The 15912-nt window shown below is 41.6% G+C and overlaps 1 protein-coding gene and 1 long non-coding RNA gene across 3 annotated transcripts in view; one reads left to right on the top strand and one right to left on the bottom strand.

Moving 5' to 3' along the window:
- Nucleotides 1-555: 555 nt before the first annotated feature.
- On the top strand, nucleotides 556-9191 carry LOC116216299. 2 transcript variants are annotated; one of them, XR_004158803.1, is made up of 3 exons: nucleotides 556-640; nucleotides 6269-6334; nucleotides 8975-9191. It is a non-coding gene; the product is annotated as an uncharacterized LOC116216299 (long non-coding RNA). The 2 variants fall into 2 exon arrangements; XR_004158804.1 differs by lacking the exon at nucleotides 8975-9191 and adding an exon at nucleotides 6594-6707.
- Nucleotides 9192-13121: 3930 nt separating this feature from the next.
- The window catches only part of BATF3 (basic leucine zipper ATF-like transcription factor 3), a 3158-nt gene continuing 367 nt past the window's right edge, over nucleotides 13122-15912 (bottom strand). The window contains exons 2-3 of the mRNA XM_010706716.3: nucleotides 15754-15859; nucleotides 13122-13746 (exon numbers count right to left, since the gene is read on the bottom strand). Of these exons, the coding sequence (XP_010705018.1) occupies nucleotides 13561-13746; nucleotides 15754-15859 (292 nt within the window). The 3' untranslated portion in view covers nucleotides 13122-13560. The remainder of the gene's footprint in view (nucleotides 13747-15753; nucleotides 15860-15912) is intronic.

The raw sequence follows: 15912 nt of genomic DNA, 5'->3' as shown, positions 1-15912 counted from the left end.
GATTTGTACCGGGATGATGGATGATTTCTCTTAGAACAGCAGTGGGTTTACTGACGGCACCGTCAGACCCAGCTCACTGCATCCCAACATGCTCCCAATAGCTATAAACCCAACCGAGCAGCCTGGAGTCTATTTTTACCCAGCAATAAAAGCTTGGTTTCCTCGGCCCGAGCCCCACGGCCCGCAGCGGGGCTCCGCGCGATGGCGGCAGGCGGGCCTCGCCTTCTCCTCCAGAGGCGCCCCGCTCCGCGCCGGCTCCTTCAGTCTTTCCGAGAATTCAACCGAAAGCCTTTCACTTTCCGCGCGCGGGCGGGTTCGTACCGCGAGGGGACGCTGTGGCTCCCCGGCCGAGCGCCTCCACCTCCGCGGCTGAAGGGCGGGACGCTGACGGCCGTTAGCGACTGCGGTAGTTACGGCGTTGGCGGGCGCGTGTGAAGAGAGCGCGGTCTCGCAGCCGCCGTGTCTCTCTCACAGGCTCCAGCTCTGCCCGACTGAGGCGGCCGTGCCTCCCTGGGACCAGGCGTGAGGCTCGTGCACAAATCCCGCCCCCCCCATCCCGGCCGGGGACGCGGAGCGTACATGCGAGTCAGCGTGGCTTGTCGTGTAACTTCCAGGCATTTCGGACTCATGCAGCGTTATGGTATGTGACAGGGACTTCCCCTTGTTTCGGCAAGCTGAGATCCTGTAAATGAAAATTCTGAACCCATTGGTTATCTGGATGGAGAGTCCCCGAAGACAATTTATAGACTGTATTTCATGAGTAACAAAATATGGTCGCTGGGATTTTCTGATGGCTTCCAGGTATAGCCCAGCAGCCCGCCCTCGTGAGAGCAGGATGCATAGATAACAGCAGCTCCGAGTGGCCCCGAGTGCACAGCCTCTGCTTCTGCACGAGTAATAAATGTACCATAGTCACTTGTAGGATCACGGCACGGCTTTGGTTGGAAGGGACCTTAAAGCCCACCCAGCCCCAACCCAGCCATGGGCAGGGCTCCATCCAACCTGACTGAGCACCTGCAGGGATGGGGCACCACAGCTTCTCTGGGCAGTTGTGCCAGTGCCTCACCGCCCTCTCGTTGTGCAGTACTGAGCATTTCAAATCATAGCTGGGTATCAGTATATGCTAACATTGAATGAAAGGAGTGTGAGCTTTGAGTTAATTACCAGAGAAATCTGAACCAGCATTTTCAGTGCATGCTCACGGTGCACATGCAGAAGCGCTGACTTGAGTCCTCACCGCCATTTTAGCAAGCACTGACTTATGGCACAAGAGGATTGCAGCACGTCACTCTTGCCTGTCATATAATGGTGAAAATGCTGCACCATAATGTGGTTTCCCTACCAGCACTGTTTTAATATAGTCCTGGTTGACAATTGGCTTTGCTTCTCAGAAAGAATAGCTAACTCATGGCCTGCCAATTAATCAGGTTTGCTTCTCATAATACATCATTTTATTTATTTTGCATGGCATTGCGCTGCACATGCATGCTCAGGTTTATATATGCAGACAGCGAACATTTTAAGTAATTTATAAAGATTTATAAAGTAAGCAGCTCAGAAGAGAGTATGTGTAAAAAAAAATAAAATAAAATCACAATCACACCAGCTGTCTGCAGCGACTTTGGTTAGAAAGTTTGGGAGGCCACTTCAGGAAGAGTTTGATCACTGATTGTAGACAAGAATAATTTATTCTGCTATAGAACTGTAATTTCTGGCAACTTCTTTTAAAAAGAGTGGACATAAACGTGTTAACATGATCAGTAAGCACTTTTGAAAGGTGTGCTTCGCTCATTCAATTCATTCTCTCCCAACTGAAAGCAGAACACACATTAATTGCAATTTCTCTTTTAAACTTCTTAACAGTTTTAGTATTTTACTTCTGGGGAGATGAACCTCTCCTGACGGAACTGTTAAGCCTTCCAGCTCTCAGGGGAGTCCTATAGAGCACATTCCTGAAGGTCACAGACTCATTCCTTGCCTGTAAGTCTTGCCTCATTAGCTGGGAACCACTGTTCTGTACATCAGATGCCATGTAAGACATTATTTTTCTACATATGTAGAAAAATGTTATTCAGCTGACATTCAGTTCTGTATGTTATTCAGCTCCTTCTGAAATTAAACAAAAGGAAGCTGCAAGTAGTGCTCAGTTCAAAGTGACTTTATTTGACTGGTGATGGCAAGTCTTACTTCAGAGTGAATTAATGCATGGGTGGACTGCCAATCCTTCATGATTCACAGGATTCAGAAGTGTTGGGTGGTACCACACTCACACTATGACAAAGGCTAGTTTAGGGTTTTTAAATACTGAAAATAGCAATCATGAAGAGTAATATCCTACTGGGTATCAACCAGTAACGCCTTAGCCTGTATCAAGATAGAGGTGAAACCAGTTTGTGACATATACACTGCCTTCTCTTGAAAGCATACATTTATTTAAAAATATACGCTTATGTCACCCAATGGTTCACAAAATTGTTATGAAGATACTATAAAAATACATCCATATACAAAATAAAAAAGTGATTATTCTAATTATAGAGAAACTTAAAAATCAGTCAAATTCTTAGAAAGTTCTCTCTACTTTGTTTATTCCCAAAGGAGAATGGAGAGGAAGGGATATCTATTCAGATTATTACACCTGATTCAATAGTGTTCCAGAGAAATTATGACTATTAAGAGCATAATTCTGGGTAACTGGCAACTCTTCCTCATCTGCTTGAAGGTAGTTAATTTAGAAAGCATTTGCCTATTAATGTCCAAGAATTCAGCTATTACTAGGGCATAGTAACAAGGCAGCTAAGACGTGAGGCAGATATCAAATGACAGACTATCTGTCCCATTTATGTATACAAATATTGGATACCAAATGAAGCCAAAGCTGGTCTGTGACATACAGTGTTTGGTGGTAAGCACAACCTACTGATTCAAGGCATTCTCCTGCCACCAGCCTCTCCTATCTCCCTGGCATGGCAAATTCTCTCCCTTCAACTCTGTCATTCTTTTTGTCAAGCCCTTCTGTAAACAGGATCAGACAACCAGTGCTCAAAAAAGGCTCCCTCTTCACTCAAGGTTACTTTTCAACCAGTTGCACTGCTTATTACAAAATCTAGAAACATTGCATTGGCATCACTGGAAGGATAGCAATAAATATGGGAGAAGGAGCAGCTAGGGGTGGGCAGATAAGGCTTGCTTTGGTATGTATAATACCGGAAAATGGTATGCATACCTACTCTCTCAAGCAGGCATTTGCTTTTGGTGTCTTTTCATGGTACAGCTATGCATCCTGAAAATATATTCACATTGGGCTAATCTAGCATGAAATTCCTAGCATCATCTGATCTCAGGGATAACCAATGCTCACTTTTATCCCTGGGTATCCGTATCTGCCATTTCCCTTCCCCATACTGAACAGGAGTTGAACTTCAGGGTTGAAATTCTAGCAGAAAAGCAGTTGAGGATGACAAGTCCCACTGACTTAGAGGAGAGGGGTTCATTCTAGCACTTCTCCCAGATTTAAAATCAATACTTCTTACTCTTTGACTCCATTGTTAATAAAAGGCAAATAAGCATCATGCAATTTCTTACCTTAAAACATTTCAAAGGAACCAAGGCATTTGAGCGTGAACTGAAGCAGGAAAAGCTGGTATAGGTATCCCCTTCTGTAACTACTGGTAACCAATGGCAAAGCAGTAGTTGTATCTTAAACTGTGGCTGATGAATTTACTAGAGCCAATTTATCCTTGCTCTTAGTCAGCTGGAATGTACCTGCATGAACATCCAATTAAAATTAGTTTGCATCACCTACAATCACTTTGAAAACTCTTTTGTATCATCAGGATGGCATAAAGGTGTTTGCTTGGTACTGAGAAAGAAACAGATGTTTTATTATTTTAGTTGAGTTGTTGAGACCACAGTTTTGAAATCAGCAAGGCAGTTAATCCAAGTGCTTGGCAATGTAGGCAACCATTCAAAATTTCCCATAGAACATGTAGAAAACCTAGTCTGTGCAATGCAATTTCAGAGCATCAACGTGGATCCATGTGTGTGAGGCTCTTTTGCTCTCTCTGGAAGTATTAGCACACATCTAAGTGAAAATATTTAAATTTACTAAATTTACTAACTACGATACTATGACTGTAACATAAATCTTGTTTTGTAATCTAGGAAGATCCACTTTCATGCCAAATATACATGAATGAAACACACCTCATACAATTCCCTGAGAGGACTGAAAATTAAAGAGAAACCTGTTCCATTCAACTCAAGAGAATAACCTCAGAGCCCTAACCTTTGGTTGCAAATGGAATGACATCAGAAAGCAGCCATCAACAGCATCCTGCCAATTTCCTAGACACCAGGGAGTTTTGCTAAAAGTTGCATTAAATGATCTGTCATCAACCTAATATTAATCTCTCAGTATTTTATTACTCACCCTTAAATAGGGCCTTCTGGAGGGCATGAGCTATTGGCAATGGGAGGCAGTAATTACAAAGTGAGGTACGTTGAAGAAAACACGACAAGTCAGCTAAAACAGTGTTTGGAGACCATTTAATATTGTGTTGGCAAGCATGACTTGCTACAAAAACATTTTAGAGAGTCCAGATAGATGCAGGAATCTAGCTGCTCCACAACAAAAATGAACCCTGAAGCAGAAAATTTAATTTCTCATTTCTCACTTTAAGGCATAATCTTTCAGACTACAAAGCAGTAGATTCTGGCTATGCAGAGCACCATGTAAATGTGCCAAGTTCCTTGAACATGCTGCAGGACCGGACACATTTTTTAAACGTGTCGTAATCACTGTACGTAAGATGCCACAGACCATGGTCTGCCCTTTGTGTGCCATGTGGCTGAACTCTTGCTGAACTCAGTGCTGAATGGGTTCCAAGCAAGTGCTTGGAGCTAAGGTGAGGACAGAAGAACTTTCCTTGTGCACTGACACAATTCTTCTGTAGTAAGAAAATGTCACTGACGTTAAAAGGAAATGACACTGAATTATTGCAACTCGAATACCCCAACCTGAGCCAAATGCAGGTAGGTGCTATGCACTGTGAGGGGATAATAAGGAAAATTAAAAGTAACGTGAATAACAGGCATCAGGTATCAGAAGGCAGGGCTTAGACAGAACCAACCACTGCAGGCCACACGATGCAGGCTGATGTTCCAGCCATCATATTGCATGACAAAGCATACGTAATAGCAGAGGAGTTTTAATCAAGTGTATCAGGGCATGGAAACACCAGAAAAGTGCTGGAACATTTCCCTGAATTGACTGTTCATTGTTAGAAATTCCTCTGCCCTGAAAGGCTCATATGGTTAATAGGTAAAGCAGTTGGTGCTGGAGAGACGTACATGTTACATGATAAACAACAGCCATCTAACTCACAGTGTATGACAGAGCCCAATGAAAAGAGTTTGTTCATTAAATAGCATTTGGAAAATGTAAGAAGTGATGAAAAAAAAGTTACTATTATTGTTAGGAAAATCAAAATGTTAATTGGAGGTGGAGTTGCAACTATTCCGCCTAGAGAAGCAAAGGCCTCAGGGAGACCTTATAGCAACCCTCCAGTAGCTAAAGTGGGCTTTCAGGAAAGCTGGGAAAGAGGGGAGCTTTTATCAGGAAGTGTAATGATTGAAGAAAAAGTAACATTTTTATGCTAAAAGACAGAAAATTAGGATTAGATATTAGGAGGAATTTCTTTATTCAGAGGGTAGTGGGGCAGTGGCACAACTGCCCAGAGAAGCTGTGTGCAGAAGGCCCGGTTGGTTGGGGCCCTGGGCAGCTGAGCTGGTGGGCAGCCCGGCCCATGGCTGGGATGAGGGATGGGTGGGCTCTGAGGACCCTTCCAACACAAACTGTTCTGTGATTCTACGAAGACAGAGAGATTCTGCATATTGACTTGGGATAGATTATTGAAGCCCTACTGTTCAGGTATTGAACAAGTATTAAGATTGTGTAATGGGATTTTTATCAAGAAATCATTCAACATTTTGATATCCTTGTGTTGTCATTTGTAATAATATATTCTTCCGGTTTGTGAGAGCAAAGCAAGAAATGAGACAGATAAAAGTCTCTCCATAGAATCTGATGTCAGATACTGTACTAAAAGTGAAATTGAAAATGAAAAAACATTATACATATTTTCTTTTAACACATAGAGCTGATGTTTAAAGAGTAAAATAATTTCATTTTTCTTAACCATTATAAAAGTTACAACCTGAAATAAAAGCAATTACCTAATTGTGTATCGTTTCCTGAATTTTACAGACATGACCATTTCTAGTTGGAAATATGAAGAAAATATGTGGAAAGGAACAGCGATGCAAAAAAAAAGTTAGTGAAATACTGTAGAAATAGTTTTTCATATGAATTAAGTAGAATATTACAATATAGGGGACTGATAAAAAATTTGGTAATCTAACAATTCACAGGGAAAGTGTTTTGATCACACAGTTTCTTAACAGAGTAGTAAAAAATACAGGTGTATTCACATGTGAGTGTCATTTAGAACAGCCAATGAAAAGCTGGAGGTATCACATAGCTTCATGTTAACAATGCTCAGTCACCTGTACCTCCGTTCATACTTACACAGCTGCAAGCTGCTCTGCCTGGGCTGACCTCACTGACTCTCCAAGATTCCCCATGTTACCTGAAACTCCAGACTGGAGAAGTGTGGAACAACCAACAGAACAGTGGTCCAAACCAAGGCAAGCTCTCTCAGGATTTTATTAGTCTTGAGAACTGGGCTTTTGTTCTTACAGAAAGAATATACAAGTAGTTTCTTCACTTCACTTGTTTGATCAAAAGGGCTCTTTCAAATTCCACAGCTCTTGGATGTTAATCAAGCCCTTACACACAGCTGATGGATCATGTTCTTCTAGAAAGGCACGAGCACACATCTTCTTAATGCACTAGCAGAAGAGGTCCTGAGTCCATACTGGAACTTAGAAAACAAATGGGATGGTCAGAATTTACAAGGGAAATTTGTAGCCCTGTGTACTATTGTCATTTACAGTAAAAAAATTTAATAAATTCATCTCTAGAGATTATTTACCTCACGACCCAGTAGTGCACTTGGAAATTACTGTGCCTTAAAACAGCTCTGATAAGCAAAGATGAAACTCAAATAGCTAAAAGGGAACTAGCAGCTCTCTTGCTTAGTATCAAATCCTGTTTTAAAACTTTCTGCCCTTATAGACATCCTGTTTATATATTTAATCAATGAACTGCATGTGAGAGAAACAAAAATTTCCTGCAATCTGCTGTCAAATACGTATTCCTAAAGCTGGAATAACTCAGCTTTTAAACAACTAAACAGTTTGGGAAATTTTCCACATTCCTATTTTATTTGTTTCTGCTTTTCTGTGAAGAGTTTTCTGATTGTTCTAGAACTGCTCTATAGAAACACTGTGGGAAAAAAAATCCCTCTCTTTTCTGCTTCTTTTCCTACTTCAATCAGTTCTTTTCTTTGACAAGAGATAGTACTTCTGCCAAAATGTAACACCTATGTTAGCTCTCCTGATTAAATGAGCTGCTAGGTAATGAGGTGAGATACAGGAACCTCAGGGATTGCTTGGGTTTGTTTGTTCTGTTTTTTTTTTTTTTTTTTTAATTTATTTATTTACTGAATATTTACTTTTTAAGAACTTTTAAAAAATCTTACTTTTTGAGAACAACTTCAGATCTTTTCTAAAAAAATAAGTACATGAAACAGGAGGAAATATTTTAGATCACCAGAATACTCCAGTAGTCTCACATCAAATAGTCAGGTTTCATCCTAAAACAGGTTGCATGTGTACCTGTTTACCTGCAGCATCGCTCACATGTAGCTCAAAAATATATACAAATTATTCCTATTTAGTTTTCTACAAACCCGATCACTTATCTATAATACTTCTTTCCCTGCCATCTTCTTTATTTCATGATAATTACATAGATAACAGTCCTTTCTCAGACTTTATTTGCCTAACAACCTGAAACAAATTAAAAAAAAAGTCATTATCTTATTTTTTTTCCTAGCAGCCCTTCTATGTACTTATATTAGTTTTGATTCATCCTTCTTTATCATGATGTAGCAGAAATATATGCAGGATTCCCAGTGGGGTTTCATCAGGCTCTTGCCTGGAAGTTTCTCTCTTAAAGAACACAAATACACGTAAAGAAATAACCCTATTACAACACATATAAGTTGTCATTTAACTTCCTTTTTGCCCCACTAGACACATCTATCCAGAACTGAGTTTTGAGACAAACAATCTGAAGCAGACTTAACTGGACAGTACCTAAATGAGTATAAAAAGCTATAATGGCAATCTATACAACTTACCAAATGGATACAAAACTCTTCTAATGCAGACTTAAAACAAAAACACCTATTAAGGGTATCATTTGCTATTCAGCTACATGTAGAAGCTGCTTAAGGATAAGAAAAGATGTGAAATTGAAGCATAGTAGTCATTCTGTACCAACTCTCCAGATGAACTTTTTCATTCTATGTCAAAAGAGCCATTTGTGGTTTAGCTAATCCACTTCCAAAGACAACTATAATGACACCCTTAGAGCAGAATGAACACATAGCTAGTAGAGAAGAGAGTATTTGCAAAAGCCGTGCCAGCTATTTCCAGACTAGGCAAGCCCTTACTTTTGATGTCATAGTTTAAAATTCTACTAAATTCTTATGGATTTTTTCCACAGCAAATAACTAGGGAAAACAAACAAACAAACAAAAACTGAACAAGTAGCAAAAAAGAAGAATGCTGTTTCAGGGATAATTGCTACAGTGGTTTCCTTATCAACAATTAACCACCTTAAGTTAGTCTTTAACTGCTCTTTAGTTAAATATTACCTGAGTTACTAAACTTAGTGCCACTTGTCCTCTGGGGCAGCTGGAGGACTGTTCCTACTTCCAGTGAAATCAGCGTAGAACCCACATATTTGCAATTAACTAATCCAAATTCTTTCACTCCTTTGCAGATGGGTGCCCACACCAGATGATGTGTATAGATGTAAAATCTGTACACCGTAAAATCCAGTGACCAAAGGTTTACTAACAGACAACTCCTAGCCTTCCTGTTAAGAGAGTATCATTAGTCTCTGTAACAGTAAGTAAACCCACTGCTTCTCCTGCTTATCAGACATGCTTCCTTCCTGTGTCATGAATTATATCACCACACTGATGGGAAGAAGAGTAAAAGGGTATTTTTTTTTAATGGTTGTTTTATCTATCACTTTCACTGAAGCAGAAATTCTAGACTGATTCACAAATGGAAACCCCAAACACCATGCAGCAAAGCGTTCATCTATGGACAGGAAATAGTATGGGTTTTATAGGCTAGAGTCAAGGTTATGTCACTTCTAAGTATACTTTAAAAGCCTGCACAGACACCCTCCTTAATATTCAGATGGCAAAGCTAGCCAGACATAGTATACTTTAATCATATATAGGGTGTGCCAGCAAAGTTCAATTTATTACTCCTGTAGATTAGACTTGCTACTATAATACTTACAACATTTAGCAGTGTTGTCACCAAACCACGTAAGAACAGAAGGAAAGCAAGGGAAGGAGAGGGAATAAAAAGTAGCATCTCAAATTATATAACAGGAGAATACATGGGCTACAGCAAATAGCAGCAAATGTAGGGGAGACCAGCAGCTATTATAGAAGGAACAAGCAGACAACGGAGAAAGAACAGAAAGATGTGGTGGCTGTAGAATAGGCTGTTTTAATTATGTTCTTAAAAAAGGGTGTACTTTTTGTAGGGCTTGGGATGACTACATGAAGATGACCGTAAACATTCACAGACATTAATACAAAACATCAGTGAGCAGAAGCGGGACTTTTTCTCTAATTAACTTTTTTCAGGTATAATATTTGATCTCTGTTACACTGTAGATATTTTGGGAAGCTTGATTTTGTCTTTCTGTTGATTTTTTTTTATCTTTGAAAGCTAAAATTATCTTTTAAAAACATGATCAATTTAAATTTGACCCAGCATTATCTGAAATAAATGAATGGACAAATACCCAAATTGGACTCCACTCTACTGAAAAGAGTATATGTATCTTTGTGTAAGTTTGAACCAAGCATTTTAATTTTTCATTAGATTCAAAGAAAAGAGGAAATCCATGCTAACCAAATGTGGACAAACTATAACCTTCATTGTGAACATAAAAGGGAAAATCCCAAACTTGCTTGGCAGCCTTCATGTATATTTTACATGAACAAACAAGACTGCAGTTCATAGTACTGCTCACATGAATCACCATCTGAACGTAGAAAAGATCTTCACTATGTACCTTTATCAGAATATAACGTAAGTGTAGCGTACACACATCATCTGGTGTGGGCACCCATCTGCAAAGGAGTGAAAGAATTTGGATTAGTTAACTGCAGATACATGGGTTCTACACTGATTTCACTGGAAGGAGGAACATTCATAGGGTATAGCTTTTTACAGCTAGAATACGTCAAGCACTTTTTTAGCCATTTATAGGTACGAAACATTTTTTTCTGATGGCGTAATACCCTGCTGCAAAAGGAGAGGTCTGAATCTGATAAAGGACTTTCTGTTGCTTCCTTAATAAATGGGTCTTTTCCTTTCTGTTCTCCTTTCTGGTTCCCTATTCACATTACAATTATCCCAGGCTCCAGAACATACTTTCAGTTTTAAATCTCTCTGTAAATCAATATCCTTGTGAGGAGCTCCTGCAAATAGTGTGATCAACCTGGATACATATAATTTTGTTAATGATACATAAGCCAGTGCTTTAAGGTTATTACTTTCAATACATGATTCAGCAACAACATTAATTCTGCAAATATATCAGTAGGTTGGATTTATTTAGCTTGGGACACTCATTTTGCTCACTTCTTTTGCTTAGGGTTCTCAGCTGCCTGTGAAATTTATTCATACAAAACACTGCAGTAGATTTTGCCTTGATTAAACTATTAAACAGCAGAATTACGCACAACACTTTAGTAACAGTGCTGGGAAATAAAGTAATGAAATAAATGCAGGAGAAAGAAGCAGCCCTGGTCCTGATGGTTCAAAATCTCTGTTAGTCATAGACCAATGCACAGGCTGAAGATACACCTGGCTGTGGGAAAGAACTTGAGACCACAAGGACCCAATGGGGCTCCCAACTCTTCCAGGGAAGAGCAGCACAACCTTGTGCTTAGGTTGCTATTGCAAGCACACAACATTGCTGTAAATTTAGCTGTCTTTCATTTTATACTCTGCACAGACATTACATAATTAATAAGCCAATAAACTCAAGTGCAGAAACTGGATTAAGTTTGCATAGCAGAACAGTTTTGCTGCTTACAGTTGAGGAATGCTGAATAGATCTTAAACTACTGAAAATCTGGAGCCATTTTCTGGACAGATGTTTACATGAGTAAGCACATATTTATGCAGGTGACTAGATCTTTCCTTCTAGAAGAAAGTACCTGTGGGACAGAATCCTTAGGAGGGTTCTGCTCGCACAGACTATCTTGGACAAGGTGGCTGAACTTTTCTCCAATTTCTGAGGCCACTCAGGAGAGAGGCTTTTGCCTCACCCTTGACCTCAGCTGGCTCTTTTTCATTCCAGCCTCAGCTCAGCTACGTGCATATACTTCAAAGATGTAAAATATAATTTCAGTCTCCAACCATCCTAAGCTATAATGAATTTTTCCAGAGTGAATGCTGTTCATCTCCAATGTTCAACCTTCTCCATTACACCTCTACTCGGCCTGAATTACACTGCGGCATTCAGGGGAGGAAGGAACGTGGGTGGGCGGATGGAGATACTCAAGATAACTTCCTTTCTTAAGGGTGACAGAAGGAACCCTATCAAGGACAGTATCCAAAAAGCATATCACAAAGTGTCCTGAAGCTTTCATTTTCCTTGTCAGGAGTGCACCTGATTTACTTTGCATGATGACTCAGTTTCTACAGGACCGTAAGAAACTTTGAACACCACATTTAGGCTGTAGGTGGCTTCTGCAAACACTGAAAATTCTCTTGGGAACAACCTAATGCAAACTTCTGAAAAAGCCAAAGGCTCTCCTCCTGTTGACCTTGAGTTTCTAGCCTAAGACAATAGCATGAGAGGATCCTTTGGAAGACAGAGAATTGACTACACTGTTTCCCCAATTCTATCTTGGCAGTGATCAGTAATGCATAATTTAACTGGTAAAACTAAAAAAGAAAAAAATATTTTAGACTTTTCACATGATGTTCTGCTGATACATACAAAGATCCAGCTGAATGAAGAAATTGATCTCCTAAGCAAAGGTGAAAAAAAAGGAATGCCAAAGTGATAGAGTTGGCAAAGGATGGAGCCTTTTATTATCTGAAGATGCTCTTTCACTGGGAAGCACTGTGAAAAAAACTCCTTCCTGGACACCAGGCTAGAGCATTTACATTTCTAGAGGTTGGCACTTCTATGAAACTTCAGGGGAAGTAAGCACATTTTTCTTTGTATTTCTCACTATTGTTGTCATAATTATTCTTTTTGTTAAAAAAAAAAAAGTTGAAGATGAAATAAAACAATGTTTTTCTTGCAATAAATCATGCCATGTGGACATGGAACTAATCGTTCAGCCTAACTGACTTATTCTATCACTTAGCAGAAGCAATATTCATGATGAAGGATAAAGATACTGCATCACCAAAAAAATCCAAACAATTCCCTCAATCACAAATAACCCTCCAGTTCATTTCCAGTGGCTGTGGTGCATTAAACCAATAAATTTTAAAATCTGCTCTTTAAAACAATGTATAAAACAAGCAAACTCTGTGTTGCTTTTCCTCCATACAAAGCAGGCAGTCATTACTGAAAGTTGGCTGAGCCATATTTTGAGATCGAAAACATTTTTAGTATTGACGTTGGCAGAGCTGATGATCTGGAATAGTAAAGAAATGAAGACTGGGAAAAATTATTTGTTACATGCATTTGAAAAGGAGGACTAATGAAGTAGTGATAAGCAAACAATAAAACAACTGACAGGAAGATTACCAAGAGGAGAGATGCTGCAAGGACACTGGATATTGAAGAAAGTGGAGAACACCATAAAGACAGAACATCACTATCGTTTTTTTATTAGCCAAATCTGTTTAGAGGAAAAAATAACACCAAAAAAAGAAAAAAAAAACAACAAAAAAACCCCCAAAAAACAGCAGCCAGAATCTGATACAAAAGGATGACAACTGACAAAGGGTTGCTAGTGGTGAGCGTGTGGGAGAAAGGCATCTCAGCCCAAGGCTGGTACTTTTCCCGGTCTACATTCCATTGAGCGATGGTGGGCTGCATTGCACCATATTTCTGAATGCAAAACCATGGCTCGGAGATTCTACCAAAGAAAGGAGTTGTAGTACAAGCTGTCTTTTTTCCTATGCTGATGCTTTCCCAAGATTCAGAAAACTGAAACACGTGGAGAACAACTGTGTGGGCAAGTCCAGCCCTCTTCAAGGGTAGATCTCCTTAAGCAGGTAGCACCTTAAGCAGGCAGTTCTTCACATCTCCCATTTTACTGGCACTTTCACACATCACACAACAACGGTTGAGGAATTGTCTCATCTGGGCAGGCAGCTGCTGAGTGCATCAGGTCTTGGTACGGTCACAAAGTTCATGGTGCAGTGCAATAGTGGACAGATCTTTTCGTGATCCTTCAAAACTTCACTCAAGTGTTTCATTTCATCTGTTAGCTTTCCAATTTCTTTTTTCAGGGAGGTATTTTCTTGCTCAAGAGATTCATATTCCTGAAAGAAGGGGAAAAAAATCTTACTCATAGGCAAAACATTCTTTTCAGTGCTCCACCTTGAGTATATTCATGTAACCGTAGGAAAGAAGTGCCCTGCCTCAAGCCAATGTGGGGAAAAGCACCAGCTGGGCGTCACACTTGGCACCGCATGCCTGGTGCCAGCTGCTCTCCTCCAGCCCGTGGCTTGCAGTCACCTATTCAAATGCTCAGGAACTTAGAAGCAGGAAGAGCTGAGCATCGTGCCAGCTTGATGCCAAACCCCACTTTGTCACAAGCGATTTCAACCACTGCCTTGGTTATCGTGATGCTTTTGAGCCAGGGCTTCACTGACAATGAGCTTTTGGTAACTGCAGGAGAGTTTTGAGATATTCTGCAGCAAGCACCTGTGACGGATGTGAGACTCACACGTCACATTTTTTGCTGACTACAGGTCTCAAGTGTCCCTGCCACCAAGACTTCTCATCCCAAAGAGAAGAGAGCTCGAGGTTTAGAGCCAGCCCACGGAAAACCCGCAGGTGTCCGCACCTCACTGCTGCCTGGGGCTCAGCACTCGCCCACTCGATCTCACCTCCTGGGGAAAGCTGCAGAGCAAACTTCAAAGCCTACACGTGCCCTCAAAGGGCTGAGGGGAATGCCTCTCATGCACTGCTCCTCTGGGCAGCCTCATGCTATGTATGCCACCCTTCCTTGCTGCGGCAGTTTGTATCCCCTTGCTCATCCTCACACTCTTTCAGCACACACTCACATGGAATAAAATAGACACAATCCTCCTAACACATTATTGTAGCCAAATTGTAGCCTCCAGCAGGGCTCAGCATCCCCAGCTCTGACTCTGCTCTCGGTGTCTCAAGTCCATGGAACAAGCGTTGCCCTCCAGTTGTTCTGCTCCATTTTCAGGGGAGAAAATACCAAACTGTTCTTACTAGGGAAGAATGCCTTCAACCAGATCTGCCTGCAGATCTGAGGATGTGGATTCCCAACATGAGCAAGAGCTTCAAGTCCAGCAGGAACACCAGAGTGGCTGTGGGACAGCGCAGGGCCCAGCAGTGACTCCAAAAAAGCCAGGGGTTACCCCCACATAGAAACACCAGCACCTGGCTGTCTCAGGCGCTGACTCAGAGGAGATCTGGGAAAAACCAAACCCCAGGCTCTCCATCTCACACCTCCCGGCTTCTGCTGCCTGATCCTTCCACCCTAAGAGAGAGAAGAGGCTGTGCTGAGCCTCTGGAGCTGAGCAACCGACAAAGTCACAACTGTGGCAGCGTAACCAACACCTACCTGCTGAGCCCTAGCTGCAACTAAAGCACTGCTGTATGAGGAAACGTCCCAAACTAGAGAACAGCAATTCTTCTCCTCCAGCGTTTGCAATGGGGACATGATAAAACTCCACTGCACTGTAATATTGAGAAGTGTTAAGAGTTTCTGGAAGAATCAGATACTTTTATGGTTTTTTGGAAACACCCACTGCTATTTATCAGAGCACACGAGTACAGCAGTAACTGCACCCAGCTTTCTTGTTTGGAGGTTTTGGAGTTCCTAAGAAGCCTTTTTCAATGGGGTATTTCTGTCTCAGACCACAGCTTCAGAATTGAGTTAAGCCAGCAGTGCCACTGAGCAGCATGACACCGCACTGCACCGCCACCTTCCCTGCGAGGCATTCACACACTGCCACTGTGAGCTCTCCGGGTTCAGCACTAATGCATCAGAAAGCGGGTCTGCTTTAGCTCTGAGAAGCCAGGGATCCAGCCGGCAGGTGGTCACAGGAATGGGAGTTCCGGGCACGACCGCGTGCCTGCCTCCTTCCCGGTGTCACAGATGGCAGAGATGTTTCACCCCACCTGAGCAGAGCGCCGGGATGCTCCTGAGCGGGCAGCCGGCAGCACCAGCCTCTCCTGCACCGACGGCTCCGGGCGGATCGCACGAGGGCAAGCCCAGGCGTGCCGAAGGCGTCCCGTTATTGGAGCGTCCCGCGCTCCACGCCCAAGAGCACCGCGTACCCGCTCACCTCGTGAAGTTTATCTGCTTTCTGCGTTTGCTTCTTCCGACTTCTCTGTGCAGCAACTCGGTTCTTCTCTCTCCTCCTTACCTTCTTATCATCTTCTTCGTGGCTCTGGAAGATAGAAGCAGCTCGCTAGGCGTCAAGGTGCGGGCGGGCACACCGAGC

Source organism: Meleagris gallopavo, chromosome 2 (assembly GCF_000146605.3).
Source record: "Meleagris gallopavo isolate NT-WF06-2002-E0010 breed Aviagen turkey brand Nicholas breeding stock chromosome 2, Turkey_5.1, whole genome shotgun sequence".
In the NCBI taxonomy this organism is placed as follows: domain Eukaryota; kingdom Metazoa; phylum Chordata; class Aves; order Galliformes; family Phasianidae; genus Meleagris; species Meleagris gallopavo.
This window is presented reverse-complemented; position numbering and strand designations above follow the sequence as displayed.